The sequence below is a fragment of the Gambusia affinis genome, linkage group LG23 (genome assembly GCF_019740435.1).
Source record: "Gambusia affinis linkage group LG23, SWU_Gaff_1.0, whole genome shotgun sequence".
NCBI lineage: Eukaryota > Metazoa > Chordata > Actinopteri > Cyprinodontiformes > Poeciliidae > Gambusia > Gambusia affinis.
In genome coordinates this window covers 7,931,312-7,944,469 of record NC_057890.1, presented here as the reverse complement: position 1 = coordinate 7,944,469, position 13,158 = coordinate 7,931,312, and the positions used below count along the sequence as shown (strand labels likewise).

Here is a 13,158-nt window from a genome sequence, read left to right as displayed (position 1 = left end):
TGCAATGATGTTTTAGATTAGAGAAAATTCTTCTTAAAGTCTTCAATGTTGATAAAATTGCCAGGCTTTATTGAGGCATCTGTGGACTCAGCCATTTGAAAGACAACCCAGTGGGGCCTTGCTATGCCTCTCAAACAATTGTCTCTCGATATCCACAGCAATTTTCTCTATTTTACCCAATTGTGTTAGCACTGAGGACAACCTGCTCTGGGTGGTTAGCTGCTGTTTGCCAAAACGTTTCAAATATTCATGCTCTGCTGGTGATCGAATTAACTTCTCGGAGGTGCTAAAAGGATCACTTTCACTGGTAAATCTGTTGGTCTGGAAAAAGTATGACAGTGAGGGTCCATTTATATGCCTGTGGGGAGTATATCTGTACGTAAACAAGTTACCACCGGAGGAAGCTAAAGGTTTTAACATATGGTTGAAGGATGGAAAAGAATAAAAATTTAAATGTTAAGGAATGATATGAATTAGTGGGGTAAAAACAGGCTAAACTGAACCAGATGGAAGTTGTTTTTTTTTTTTTATCAAATGGCTCAATAAAGACCACCGAGTCCAATCAGTGTAGTGCTGAGAGAAACAACCTGCCGTAGACACTGGTCCATCACAGGGTAATGTTTGCACAGCAATTATAAAGTATGACACAAAAAACTTTAAGAGAAATGTATAAAATATCCCATGGGTAATTCCTTTATGTACCCGATAAAGGTAACTTTGTACACTACCGATCCTAAGTTTCAGGAACAAATTTTAATTGGTCAATGAGGTATGTACTGCAGATGATTATTAGGACCGAAGGTATCGAAAGGCCAAAGAAACACAATCAGTATGTCTACAGTTCTTCTCCCAAAGGTCTCTGACTTTGGCACCCCGGTCAGGTCAAAGAGGGAAGTGGATTTTGTGAATGTTAATAGGATTTGCTGATGTGTGTAGCGTCTCCTTAAAGAAGAAATGTCTGGGGAGAATTGTGCATGGAAAGATGGCAGAATGAGTATGAAATCTGGAAAGAAAATGGATGAATCTGGTTGTAAATGTTAAAAATGCAGCATTAGGAATTCTGATTATTATGGGAAAAGGCACTGGAGATGTGTTAGAAATCAATGCTACCACCAATGTTCTTTCAAGCCCACACAAGATTCCTCTGCCAGGAGAAAAGTCTCCGTACTGCCATTCATGCCTCAAGTGAAGAACCAAACTTTCATCTGCAGCAAGGCTGCAAAATATTAAACAAGGAGATTCAACATTTTTGTAAAATATTTTCAGAAACATCTGTTAGGTTTGATAAAAATCTTTCTCCTCATCGTGACGCATCTCTGACATTTTAGCTTTTCAGCCAGTAAAGTCCACATCAAGTGTAAAGCAGGGAAAATTCATCCAACAGACCCGCTAAAGACAAAGGACAGACGCTTGGCTCGTCCAAAACAATACTGTAATTGTTTCCAAACATTTAACATAGTGATGTTATATATTTTTTTGTATAATATCTGCTGCAGTTTGAAATATTTTGTCTAAGACCTCCACCAAATCAAGAACTTAAAAAAAAACAACCATCCAGCTGGAAATCTCTGACCCGTCAGAAGCTTAACTAAGGGAAAGAACCAAGTTTGACAGAAACCACAGTAGCAGTGCTACTGTAAGGCCAATCTACTGCTGATTTCTGAAGTCTCCAAGCAGATCATTATGTTGCAATTCATTGCTCCACTACTTTGAAGGGTGTGCATTCAGGAAGCCAATGAAAGGTAGAGGTAACAATATGGTGAACTACTTGAAGAAGACTGGAGTAAGGATTGGGAAGCATGTGAGGCCATTCAGGTGGCATATAAAAAACTTGCAGTCCGCTCTGTACAGGATCAGCAATCAGGGGCTTTGCAGGGGGTAGAACGTGAATGGCTCTTAAGTCCACATAACAGATTTCTGCCTGACTGTGTGCCCATACATAATTTCCTCTGAACAACTGAGCCCCTTGTTGCTCAGTTTGAGTAGCTATCTTGCTTTCAAATCGTGTGTTTTGATAAATGTTGGTCCTCTGATGCTACAGAGGACCTTTGTGATGCTGTGCCACCATTCAGATCACCTAAATCTTACCAACAGATTGTTACTTCAAAAACCATGTTCTGAACTTTTAAACAAAATTCTCGAACGCATGCAGTCATTTGATGCAACGTGAGGCATCTTTAATTACAAAAAAAAGAGTTTTTTTTTTCCCCCCCAGTTTTTGAGATTACCTCAAACAAACAGTTTTCCCAAAATATTTTATAATTAAGCATGTAATAATATGAATATTTCTTTGGGTTTTTAAAACGATTTGGGGAGTTTAAAGTTTGTAGTTCCAGTGTGGCATGTTTGAAATGAGAACCTGATTTGTGTTTTAACTTATTGCTCCCTTTGCAGTTTATGCTACTTTTTTTCAGGGTGTTCTTGTAAGAAAAAGCTAAAAATGTACAAAAGTGATTGCCTGAGGCAATTGCCCCTTTTTGCCAGATCATAACAACTCAAAAACAGTGAAAGCTTGAGTTTCACTGTGGGCCCACTAATGTGGGCTTTTTTTTCTGGAATGACATGGATTGATTGTAGACTTTTTAATACAGTGAAGAGTCAAATGTGAGGTCAAGTCTCATAGAATGCTGCCTCCATAAATGTTTCCAAAACTTACTACACTGAAGAGACATTAAGGTATTGCTTTTGTTGCTAAAACTCGGCCAATATTACATCTGTTTTTATTTTATATTTCTGCACTAAGTTGCATCTTTTTTTTGGTGCTCATATCATCCAGAGAGCGTGTTGAAAAGCTTTCAGCAAAGTCGGAAATCAATACATCTGGAATCCGATAAACACACATTTGTTGCTTGCAAAACATTCCCTTCAGGTGATTTGTGTTAATGTACAAAGATTTGTCAGATAAGTTTGAATATATAACGATTCTCGTAAGATAAAGTGGTACGAGGAAAAAAAACAACTATTTCTTAAATTGAAAGAAAGTACTGAACACAAAAACAAAAATGAAGACGGGAAACTGCCCACACACACACACACACTTAGATATCAGCAAAGAAGGAGCCAGAAGTATATCTATGCACCAACTCAACTTACGTGACCCTTAGGTGGGTCTGATGGGCCATTTCCACTCTAAATTAGCGATCTTTGCACCGGACGTGTCTAAAATGCCATTACTGATGCAGATATAGTGAAATCAGCCATTAGCAACAGGAACCTTATGAAAGGTTGTTAGGTTTCAGACTGGAATACTAATTACACAAGAGTGCACCACCCAGGCAAGTGTCCAGAACAGAGGAGTCACTAAAAACTAATGAACTTTCAGAATCCACTAAATGCACTAATCTGTCATGCCATTATATCCACCGACAGGTGAAGTGGATACTTCACTGTACTATCTTATAGTGTGTTTTATTATGTATGAACATCCTCAAGTATTTCAGTTTTAGAGTGGGCTGTGTGTATCAAAAGCAGTCCACAGAAGGAATGGTAGTAAACCAGAGATAGGTTTATTGAAACATGTGGGAGGGGAGCCGGCCTGTGACGCCTGGTCTAACAAACGAGCTGCTGTTGCTCAGATTGTTAAAGAAGCTACTTGGTGCTTCTGGGAGAAGAGTTTCTGAATACATAACGCATCAAAGTTTGCTGAGTACTGGGCAGTGGAGCAGCATACCAGTCAGTGTCTATTCAAACCCTTGTCCAAATCAGAAAGCACCAATAGCTGGCACCTGAAGAAGGTGGCTCGTTGTAATGAATCATGTTTTGCTCTGCGTCAAAAGGATGGAGCTTACAGAGGAGACAGATGGTACCAAAATGCAAAGCAGTGAAGACAGTGTGAGATTGAAAAGTGTACTTCTGGGAAATGTTGGGTCTTGTCATTCACTTGAAGATTACTTTTACACTACCCAGGAAACAAAATTGGTTCAAAGAGGATCTTAGACGTTGAGTGATGACTTTATGGTATTAGTTTAGGCCCTAAATTTCTCAGGTCTCAATCCAGTTGAGCCCTCGTAGATTGTGCTGGATAAAAAAAACTAATCCTAAAGACCATACTTTGGCAATATTTCAGCAACCCTTCATCAATTTAATGCAGTGTCAATTTATAACCAAATATGGGACCAGCACACTTATAGTCAGGTTGGTTTTCTGAGTAAAATGCTTCAATTTTATTGAAGCAAAGCTTCAGTTCTAACAGCAAAATATGTTTCATTAATAGTAGAGATTTATCAGTGCAAGTGGGACATGAACACATGAAAGCTATCAATGTACATGGGCAACAATGTCATAAGTCAAACTGACCGCCACCTTTGACACTCCAGAACAATATCTCTGTGAGCAACTGCAGATAATAAAGGCTTCACTGAATCTGTGAGTATTTAATAGGGAGAGTTCAGACCGGTGATTAGAAAATGCCACAGAATGGCTAGTAGCTGCAGAGTCCTCTGGCAGGTGTTTATGGCCGTGCACGCATGCGACGCGCTATGCTAAACACGTCCACTCATCTCCGGTGTCATCGGGAGCCTCGGGCTCACAACATGACATTAATAGTTTGACAGGCTTTGCTGCTCTTCTCACTTCCCTCCGCCCTCCATCTGCTGCTCTTATGCTCCCTTTCTGTGGATCTCCTAGCCAGATGTATTTCTTGGTTGTACGCTCTGATTCATCCCCCATTGGTACAAATGTGTTCAAGAATTTGTCATGAACTCACTTCATAGCAACTCAGCTTTTGGAAAGTTTATTTCTGTTATTCCTATTTTAATTTTGTAAGAGATTGGAAATAACAGCCGAGTCTGTCTCCATGTTGCAGACAGAGCATTCAGAGATAGATCTCTTACCCTTTTAATTGCTTTTATAAATTATTTTTATTTGGCAATGACAAAAAAATTAATGGCAAAGTGAGATGATTTCTAAAAACTAATGAACATAAAAATATTTAATATAAAAGAAGTGATTGCATAAATATTCACCCCTTTTATTTTTAATTTAACCGAGGTCCAGCCGATTGGTTTTAGTAGTTAAACCATGAATATTTCTTGAGAGCAGTGACAGTGTCTCCTGTGACCGTCGTACAAAGACACCAATGTCTGAAAGGTCCAGTCACTGGTTAATCAGTATTACTGGATAATATTAGAGCACAGGAAAAAAAGGACACTCCAAGTAAATCAGAGAAAGTGTTATTGAAACAACTCAAGTTTAGTCCCAGGTAAAAATGTCAAAGTCAAGTCCAAAGTTATGACATCCAAGTCCTTATTTGAGTCGTAAACTTAACAGGACTCGAGTCCACACCTCTGCTATTCAAAGCCACTGCTGTTTACATGTCACATATAAAATTCTTATGACCTCCTCTAGAGCCCAGATGTGTTGGTGCCACAAAAAGCTGCTTCTATATTCCAAAAAAGATTCAAAAGCCTTATGTCTCAGATGGTTTAAAAACAGGCTCAAACTTTAGAACTAAACAAATTCCAAGTTAATCAAAGTACATTCCAAAAAAAGAAAAAAAACAAACATCTTGTTCTATTTTGCATCAACTGAGAAACTAAATTTCAGCCCCTTAAATTTCTCCATGCTTGAAAACACAATTTTATAAGAAGTAAATGACTACACTGCTGATCTGGAAGATTCTGTATGCTTTCTGTATTCTCAGAAAGCAGGGATCACTAATAAACAACACGTAAAAGACAAAGCAGAAAACCAATTTATCAGGCTTTTGCAACAACATTTCCTCATAACTTTGTTTCCTAACTGAAATGCATTTAAAGCTCAGATACTTTAAAACAAAATGTAAACAGATTGTTGCAAAGTCAATGACTAAATGCTGTTAAATGTGCTGATAAACAAACACTACTGTATAAAATATAGATTTATATTTTATTTAATTTGACATAAACTGGAAATATTTTAATGAACTTGTTAATTTGTGCCATACAACATAAAATTATGACTAATTATCAACAGCATAATTAAATGATGGTAAAGTACTTCCAATAGATTCTTGGTGTGGAAAAAGCAACAACAATTGTTAGTGAGAAACATAAGACACCTTGGGTGCATCAAGATTGGAAATGTATGGAGGCAAATTCACAAGAATCTGGAAATGATTCTTGTGAATTTGATTGATTCTGTCTTGAAAACTGAGTCAAAGCAATAAAAAGAAAAAGAAAGCATTCTTGTGTTTATTAAGCAAATACAATTTTTGTGAGCATGTGAAAAGTGTGTCTGTATTATTGTGTCCAACAATAAAACATATATAGTGCATAAGTTTAAAAAAAATCTACACACAGTCAGCTTATAAATTTTAATCACTTGAAATATTTGATTTGGAAAAAGGCAACACAAAATCTCTTGCACAAATACTAGCAGTCGGACCTGGAAGCTTTTCTTGTCAAAGACGGCACAACAGAAAACAAAAAGGCAAAACATTTCACATACTGAACTGATTCGGGTTAAATATTGCTTTTGGAAATACATTTGAGTCTTAAATATATGGATTTATAGATCAAAATTTGGACACCGATTACATAAAATAATAAAAAACACTTAAACATAGAACCAAACCCACCAGAGAGAGAGAGAGAAATAAACAGATAGATATTAGGTTAACATGACATCATTAGGCTTTTCTGCTGCTGATTGATGCCCAACATATGAATAGAGCTGTAATTTTAGGTCTTCATATATATTATATCCTCCTCACAAAGGAAAGGTAGACCATGATCACAACTTTCATCACTCCATTCGAAGGTTTCAGCATCGATCACACCACAATGATTGGACAAAGGCATCTCAGGCTGTTTTCCATTCTCCCAGTTCTTATAGTTCACAATTCGGTCACTCCAAATCCAGAACCCAAAGACAGAACTTTGCTTCAGACCGATCCACAAACGCTTTGAAGAACCAGTGTAAGTGAACTTTAGCCACTGTTCGACAGCTTCCTGGTCCTCCTCATCCTCAATCCATAGAAGGCGTGAATGTCTGGCTTTACAGTAATCCAGAGCGTCCTCCCAAGTTCTGGGCTCTCTGATTACTTTGATTCTCACATGGCCTGAAAATTAAGACAAAAAACACAAATAAGACTTACAGGAAGTGAAAGGTTCACCCAGATCATCAACAGAGCATTTGGGATTGGTTCTTAGTGTATTTGATTAAAACTCCAAATGATGACATGTTAAACTTTCATTTATTGGATCTGAATTGAGCCTAGAAGGTAAATTTATGTCACATTATTTCTCAATAATAAAGCACTGACATTCTCTTGAAACTTTACTGCTTTAACTTATTAATGTCCGAGATGATCTCATCAAAATGTGCATAATTTTTATAATTATGCACGACAACATTTCTACATTCTCTCAATAAAGCAGAACAATATTTACCAGTAAATGTATTAAATTTACAGCTAACCTTTAGAACAAATGACTGCGTTTTCAGTATTACACTGTGCTGGATTAAAAAAAAAGGGAATTCCATCGGCAGTCAAAGAGATACAATCTTCAGAATTCTCTGGATCCTGTTTGAACTTTGAACGGTATGTTGAACAACTTTTGTCTGCCCATTCATATTTATTATGTTGAAGCCCAATCCAAACGTTTTGTCCTTGACTTTTTTCTTGCAGGACTTTATTTTCCTCTTCATTCATGATACTCGCTAAATCGGTGAAATGTGTTCTGCAGTGTTGCATTGCCTGGCACCAGTTTTTCTTAACATCGTCCACAAGGGTGAAATTTTCATCTGGAAAAGAAAAGAAAAAAAAGATTCAAGTGAGCACGTGTGTAAATCTACACTTCAAAATGATAAACTTGATTGAATAAAACTGAGATGCTCAATCTATATGAATATTAACTTAGTGTTATTGTGTTTCCCCAAAATACAAATCTGCTTTAATAATATATGACTAGTGCTTTTAAGTGCATAGTTGGCACTTTAAAATTTTACTCATTTGTGTATCAGAACATTTTTTTCCAGCTTTCAGTGTGGACTGGAGCTTATACTGGTGTTATGCAAGTTGCATTATATGCAACATAAAGCAGGTTAACAAGTTTTTTCCCTGGAAGAAGCAACTCTGGTTTATTGGATCCTCACTACTTACAAATATTTGTATTTTTTCATACAATATTGTTAAGTGTATTAATGCAGGCTTATACTTACCCTTTTTACACATGAAAGCCTTTTTTTCTGAACAATTAAAACCCATCCATGAACCTTTTTCAAAAGCTTCACAGAGTTGATCTGCATCTGTAATGTTTACTGTTGAGTTGTTAAACTTGACAACTTCTCCATTTGACCAAAAGAGAATATTATTATCCTTCTTCTTCAGGCCAAGCCAAAACAGAGTGTCTCGTACTGAGATAGTCAAATTAAATATCATCATCTCATCCTCTTCATCATAAAGACTCAGTAATGATCCCCCTTTGTCAACACAGTATTGTTTTGCATCAGTCCAGTTAAAACGATCTTCTGTATAATTAAAGTATCGTAGACGGTTTGCAGCAAATGAAAACTGCAAAATTCCTGCAAAAAGACAATAATAAACTATAATTAAGTTTGTTTACAGGAGTTTCACCTCTATAAGATGAAATGTAATGTATATTCTGCATTTCCTGTGCTGTAGTAGATTACCAAGTAAAAAATTCGCCTACTCATTGGTTTATGCACTGTTAGTAGGTCCTTAAAGGGAAAGCGATTAAATTTACTGCTGGCAAAATTTATAATTAATCCAGTAACAAAAAAAACAAAACAAATAATACTAGCATTTTAAATACCCTAATCCTGCAAGATAAAATGTTTGTGCAAAAACGTCTACAGATGATTTGAAGCAAGACAAATAAAACAATGCTTACCTGAACACAACACGAGGAACAAAACTTTCATCATTGTCTGCAGCTTAACAATTCTTCTGAAAAAGAAAAAAAAACTAGAGAGAGAGGTGAAAAGAAAAACTTTTAAAAATAAATACAGAAAATAATACTGTTCATATCATCTACATGCTGTATATAAGAGGCTGTAACAGCTTAGTATATCAGAAACTGATATAAATTATTTAACAGTAAGTAAGAACAAGTTCAGGTCTTACCTGCTGATGCATCCAGTGCAAAATGTGCTTTCCATTTCGTGTGGATTAGTTTTATATTCGAAGTGCTCGAAACAGAGTTTACACATTCAAAACAAAGACGTCATGAAATTAATGAATAACAAGATGGTAAAGTGCAGCCAAGTCAAATCAGACCAAACTGGAGACCTTATGTTACTGAGGAAATGACTCACTCATGACGTTTTTATTCTCTCTCTTCAGGTAATGAAACAATTGAAGTATTTCAACAATTTATATAAAAAAAAAAATTAAATCTGTAAAGCAGGTTTTAGTCAAAAACTGGTTTGTTTTGGAAGATGACGGCATTACAGTTTTTAGAGAAATTATTGTAAACTAAAAGGCTGCTCTTAGCTTTCCCACTTTAACTTAAAGTGAGTCAATCTTAACAAAAGAGGTTTTTTTTTTTTTTTGTCAACCCTAATTTCATTTTGTGGAACATGCATTCACTTTCATGACTTAAACAAATACTGGATTAGATCTCATGACAGGTATTAAAAACAGAAATTGACTTTGTCAAGAGTCATCATCAATAAATTAACCTGCAAGTTAAATAAATATAATAGAAAATCATAATAGAAACACGAAAATTAGGCAGAAACAAAAACCGACTGTCAGTTTTAACACAATGTCAATTTTGGCTTTTTAACATTTAAAAACCTTTTCTGTTTTTGTATTAGGCCTATACAGAAAACCGATATTCAGTTTATCACTCTGCTGCAATAATGTTGGTAATGTTTCACCAGAGCCAGTATGTAGTGAAAGCTGTTTGCTATTCAAACTTCAGGACCCGAATTGCTACCATCAGGCTCATATTCCAGATATGGATGAATAGCCCTGTTTGTTTATGAGAAGATTAAATGCAAAATGATCTAAACTTTTGCTTTGGTAAACAAGTGGCTCTCATTGAGGGATTTTAAAGTCAAAATAGTCAGCCATTTTCCTAACACGATTTACTATTTTGAATTTTCCAAAACAGTATGTAGCTTTAAGAAAAAATTTAGTTGTTTTAAAATAAAATGGCAAATCTTGCAGAAAAGTCAGGCGTTTGATGTTGCTAGCCACCTACATGCATCATCAATTTTGAATTTCAAATAAGATCTTTGTTAATGCAAATCCCTCTAACATTCAACATTTTATAGTTAGCTTGAGGTTCCTCTTCATAAAAGGTTCCTCTGTTCATCACAAGCCACAAAAAAGCAGAAGTATGCATGGAGCCGTGGAATGGGGTCGTATATGATTCTTTCCTAGAACGCCGGCTTTGAAGGCCCCTGCTATAGAGTATGAAACATGCAAAACTACTGTAACAAGGAAAGAAATTTATTGTTACAGTGAAATATTGTCCCTATCAACAAGAAAAAATATTTCTTTTTATCTTCAATGTCATGTTATTCAAAGAACAGAAAAAATAAAGAAACTCTCAGTGAAATCAAACCTCTCAAAATTTCTGTGCACTTAACACTTTTTCTTTTGTTGCACTTGAAAAAAATGCAACAATTGTTCCTACTGCTGATTTAATTTAGCTACATAGGGACTGCATTGCCTCAGTGAGAAGCTGATAACTAATAGGCAGTGTGATACTTAGGAAGATTTCAATTTGAAGTTGTGGGGAAGATAACAAAAAGCTGTACATTGAACAACTTTTCTGACTTGATTTGTATAACGTGCCTTAGGGTAGAGTCGTCATAATTTCAGAAAGGATGAGGTTTTCTGAACTAATAACAAAACTATACAAAAAAAAGTTAAAAATTGAGTTGCAGTGACTCAGCACTTTACAATCTTTGGCAGATATTTCAGTTCCACTGTTTTTCACGGGGTGACATCGACTCCCATGCACTTTCACACTGATATAAAAAAGGTGCTTACAAGGATGATTTTCCTCCCAGGACAGACACCTGATTGTAGCTAATGATAGAGCATGAAAGCATTCCAGTATTATTCCTGCAAGGCACTGTAGCTCAAAATTATACTCAAGTAATTGAATTTGTATGTGGCCACAGCAGATTGTCGTTGTGTGTGTGGGATTGCATGTTCTCTTCAAGTGTGCATTAGGTTTAAGAAATGCTTCGGTCAGGATTGAGACGCCGTGTTCTGCTGCCAAACTGCGTTTGTGTAGGTGTGAGGCCACAGTGACCCCAGGTATTGATGGAATTGTGAGAAAAGGTGTTAGATAAAGGGGCATGTCAACTTGGTTCAACAGCAGGTGAAACCATTTTATCCACACAAGTGCTGTTAGATATTTGACCAATCCTGTGGCTTGTTTTTGTAAAAGTCTGACAGCGTGCATGCGTGTGTGTGTGTGCGTGTGCGTGTGTTTGTGTGTGCTTGTAGGAGGCAGCTGCAAGCTCCTGATTGCTAGCAAAGATTTTCTGGCACTGGAACAGGAAGCAATTTAAGTGCATGTTGAGTACTTGACGACTAAACCCCACTGAGACTTCAAGAACATGTTTGAGTAACAATAATAATAAAAAAACAAAACAAAACAAGATTTGCACTTTAGCAAAGCTGCACAGGAAGCATGGCATTCGATAAAATGACATGCACTAAAAGTCAATGTTTTGCAGCTACCTAATGATGAAGTCCTGTGTTGTTTACCCCACATACACATCTGAATTATTGAAGAACAAATGAGGAGGGACCCGAAAGTGACACATTGACTGTCAGCTGAAAGTGCTGTGTTTCCAAAATGGTTCATTTTGAGAATTTCTTCAGAGGATGCTTCAGGAATAAGTGAAGTTAAACATTACAAATAGCTCTTGCACATATACAGTTGAGAACCTGTGATCAGACACCAGAGCCAGCAAATATATCAGACATAATTGAAAAAATATATATATATCAAACTAAATAAATACTGGGCCAAAAGGTTTGTCACTTCATCCTGCCTTGTAAGGTTTTCTTTTGCAAATCAGTAACCAGCAGATACTTGTGTGGTGTAATATTTGAACACTCAAAACTTACAAGATGTCTGTTTAATTCTTATTCTTAACAACTCCTATTGCACTGAAAAGTTAAGTTCAACTCCCTGCAATTTAACCCCAGCACCTCCTTCCCCTATCAATCAATCAATCAAACTTTATTTGTATAGCACATTTCAGCAGCAAGGCATTTCAAAGTGCTTTACATCAAATCAAACACAAAGATACAATGCAACATAGAATCAACAATAAAAACACAACATAGTCAGATTCCGTCAATAAATTTGCAATTGATTACGTTTTGAATCCAACTCTAAACAAGTGGGTTTTTAGTTGAGATTTAAAGGAAGTCAGTGTTTCAGCTGTTTTACAGTTTTCTGGAAGTTTGTTCCAGATTTTTGGTGCATAGATGCTAAATGCCGCTTCTCCTCTTTTGGTTCTGGTTCTGGGGATGCAGAGCAGACCAGAACCAGAAGACCTGAGAGTTCTGGAAGGTTGATACAACAGCAGCAGATCTTTAATGTATTGTGGTGCTAAACCATTCAGTGATTTATAAACTAACAACAGTATTTTAAAGTCTATTCTTTGAGCTACAGGGAGCCAGTGGAGAGACTTTAAAACTGGTGTTATGTGTTCTATCTTCCTGGTTTTAGTTAGAACACGAGCAGCAGCATTCTGGATCAGCTGCAGCTGTTTGATTGATTTGTTGGACAGACCTGTGAAGACGCCGTTACAATAATCAATACGACTGAAGATAAACGCATGGATGAGTTTCTCTAGATCTGGCTGAGACATTAGTCCTTTAATCCTGGAAATGAGAGAGATCAGCTGTTTCAAGTAGAAACTGATGCAGACAGATTTTTATTTTTCTCTTTTTGTCTGACCCAACACATTTAGCTCCAATCTATACTAAAGTCTTGTTTTACTCTGGCTAAGTGCCGGGCCGACATCAGCATGTTTATCATATGACTTGTTGATAATTTGGTTCGTGAGATTTCATTGCGACTTCGTTATTAGTTGTGTGCAGATAAAGATTACCAAAATAGTTGTTTACCTTCCTTTCCACTTAGCTCCAACAGTAAAAATGCTGGTATATTGACTGGTATGTTGCCAGCCAACATACCAGTCTGCTCTGGTACATTGTGCAGTTTGTATGAT

The 13,158-nt window shown here is 36.5% G+C and overlaps 1 protein-coding gene across 1 annotated transcript; it reads right to left on the bottom strand.

Moving 5' to 3' along the window:
* Positions 1-6,277: 6,277 nt before the first annotated feature.
* Positions 6,278-9,085, bottom strand: LOC122826750 (macrophage mannose receptor 1-like). Its single transcript, XM_044108983.1, has 5 exons — positions 9,068-9,085; positions 8,835-8,908; positions 8,143-8,505; positions 7,399-7,725; positions 6,278-7,039 (listed from the first exon to the last, which is right to left on the bottom strand). The coding sequence occupies exons 2-5, from the start codon at positions 8,866-8,868 to the stop codon at positions 6,660-6,662; spliced, it is 1,104 nt and encodes a 367-aa protein (XP_043964918.1). The 5' UTR covers positions 8,869-8,908; positions 9,068-9,085; the 3' UTR covers positions 6,278-6,659.
* Positions 9,086-13,158: the final 4,073 nt, after the last annotated feature.

Excerpts from the sequence above, each read along its gene's own strand:
- LOC122826750 (XM_044108983.1), bottom strand. The coding sequence starts at position 8,868 with ATGATGAAAGTTTTGTTCCTCGTGTTGTGTTCAG. Across the intron at positions 8,506-8,834 it reads GTTCCTCGTGTTGTGTTCAG|GAATTTTGCAGTTTTCATTT; the intron begins GTAAGCATTGTT and ends GTCTTTTTGCAG. Across the intron at positions 7,726-8,142 it reads GGCTTTCATGTGTAAAAAGG|ATGAAAATTTCACCCTTGTG; the intron begins GTAAGTATAAGC and ends TTTCTTTTCCAG.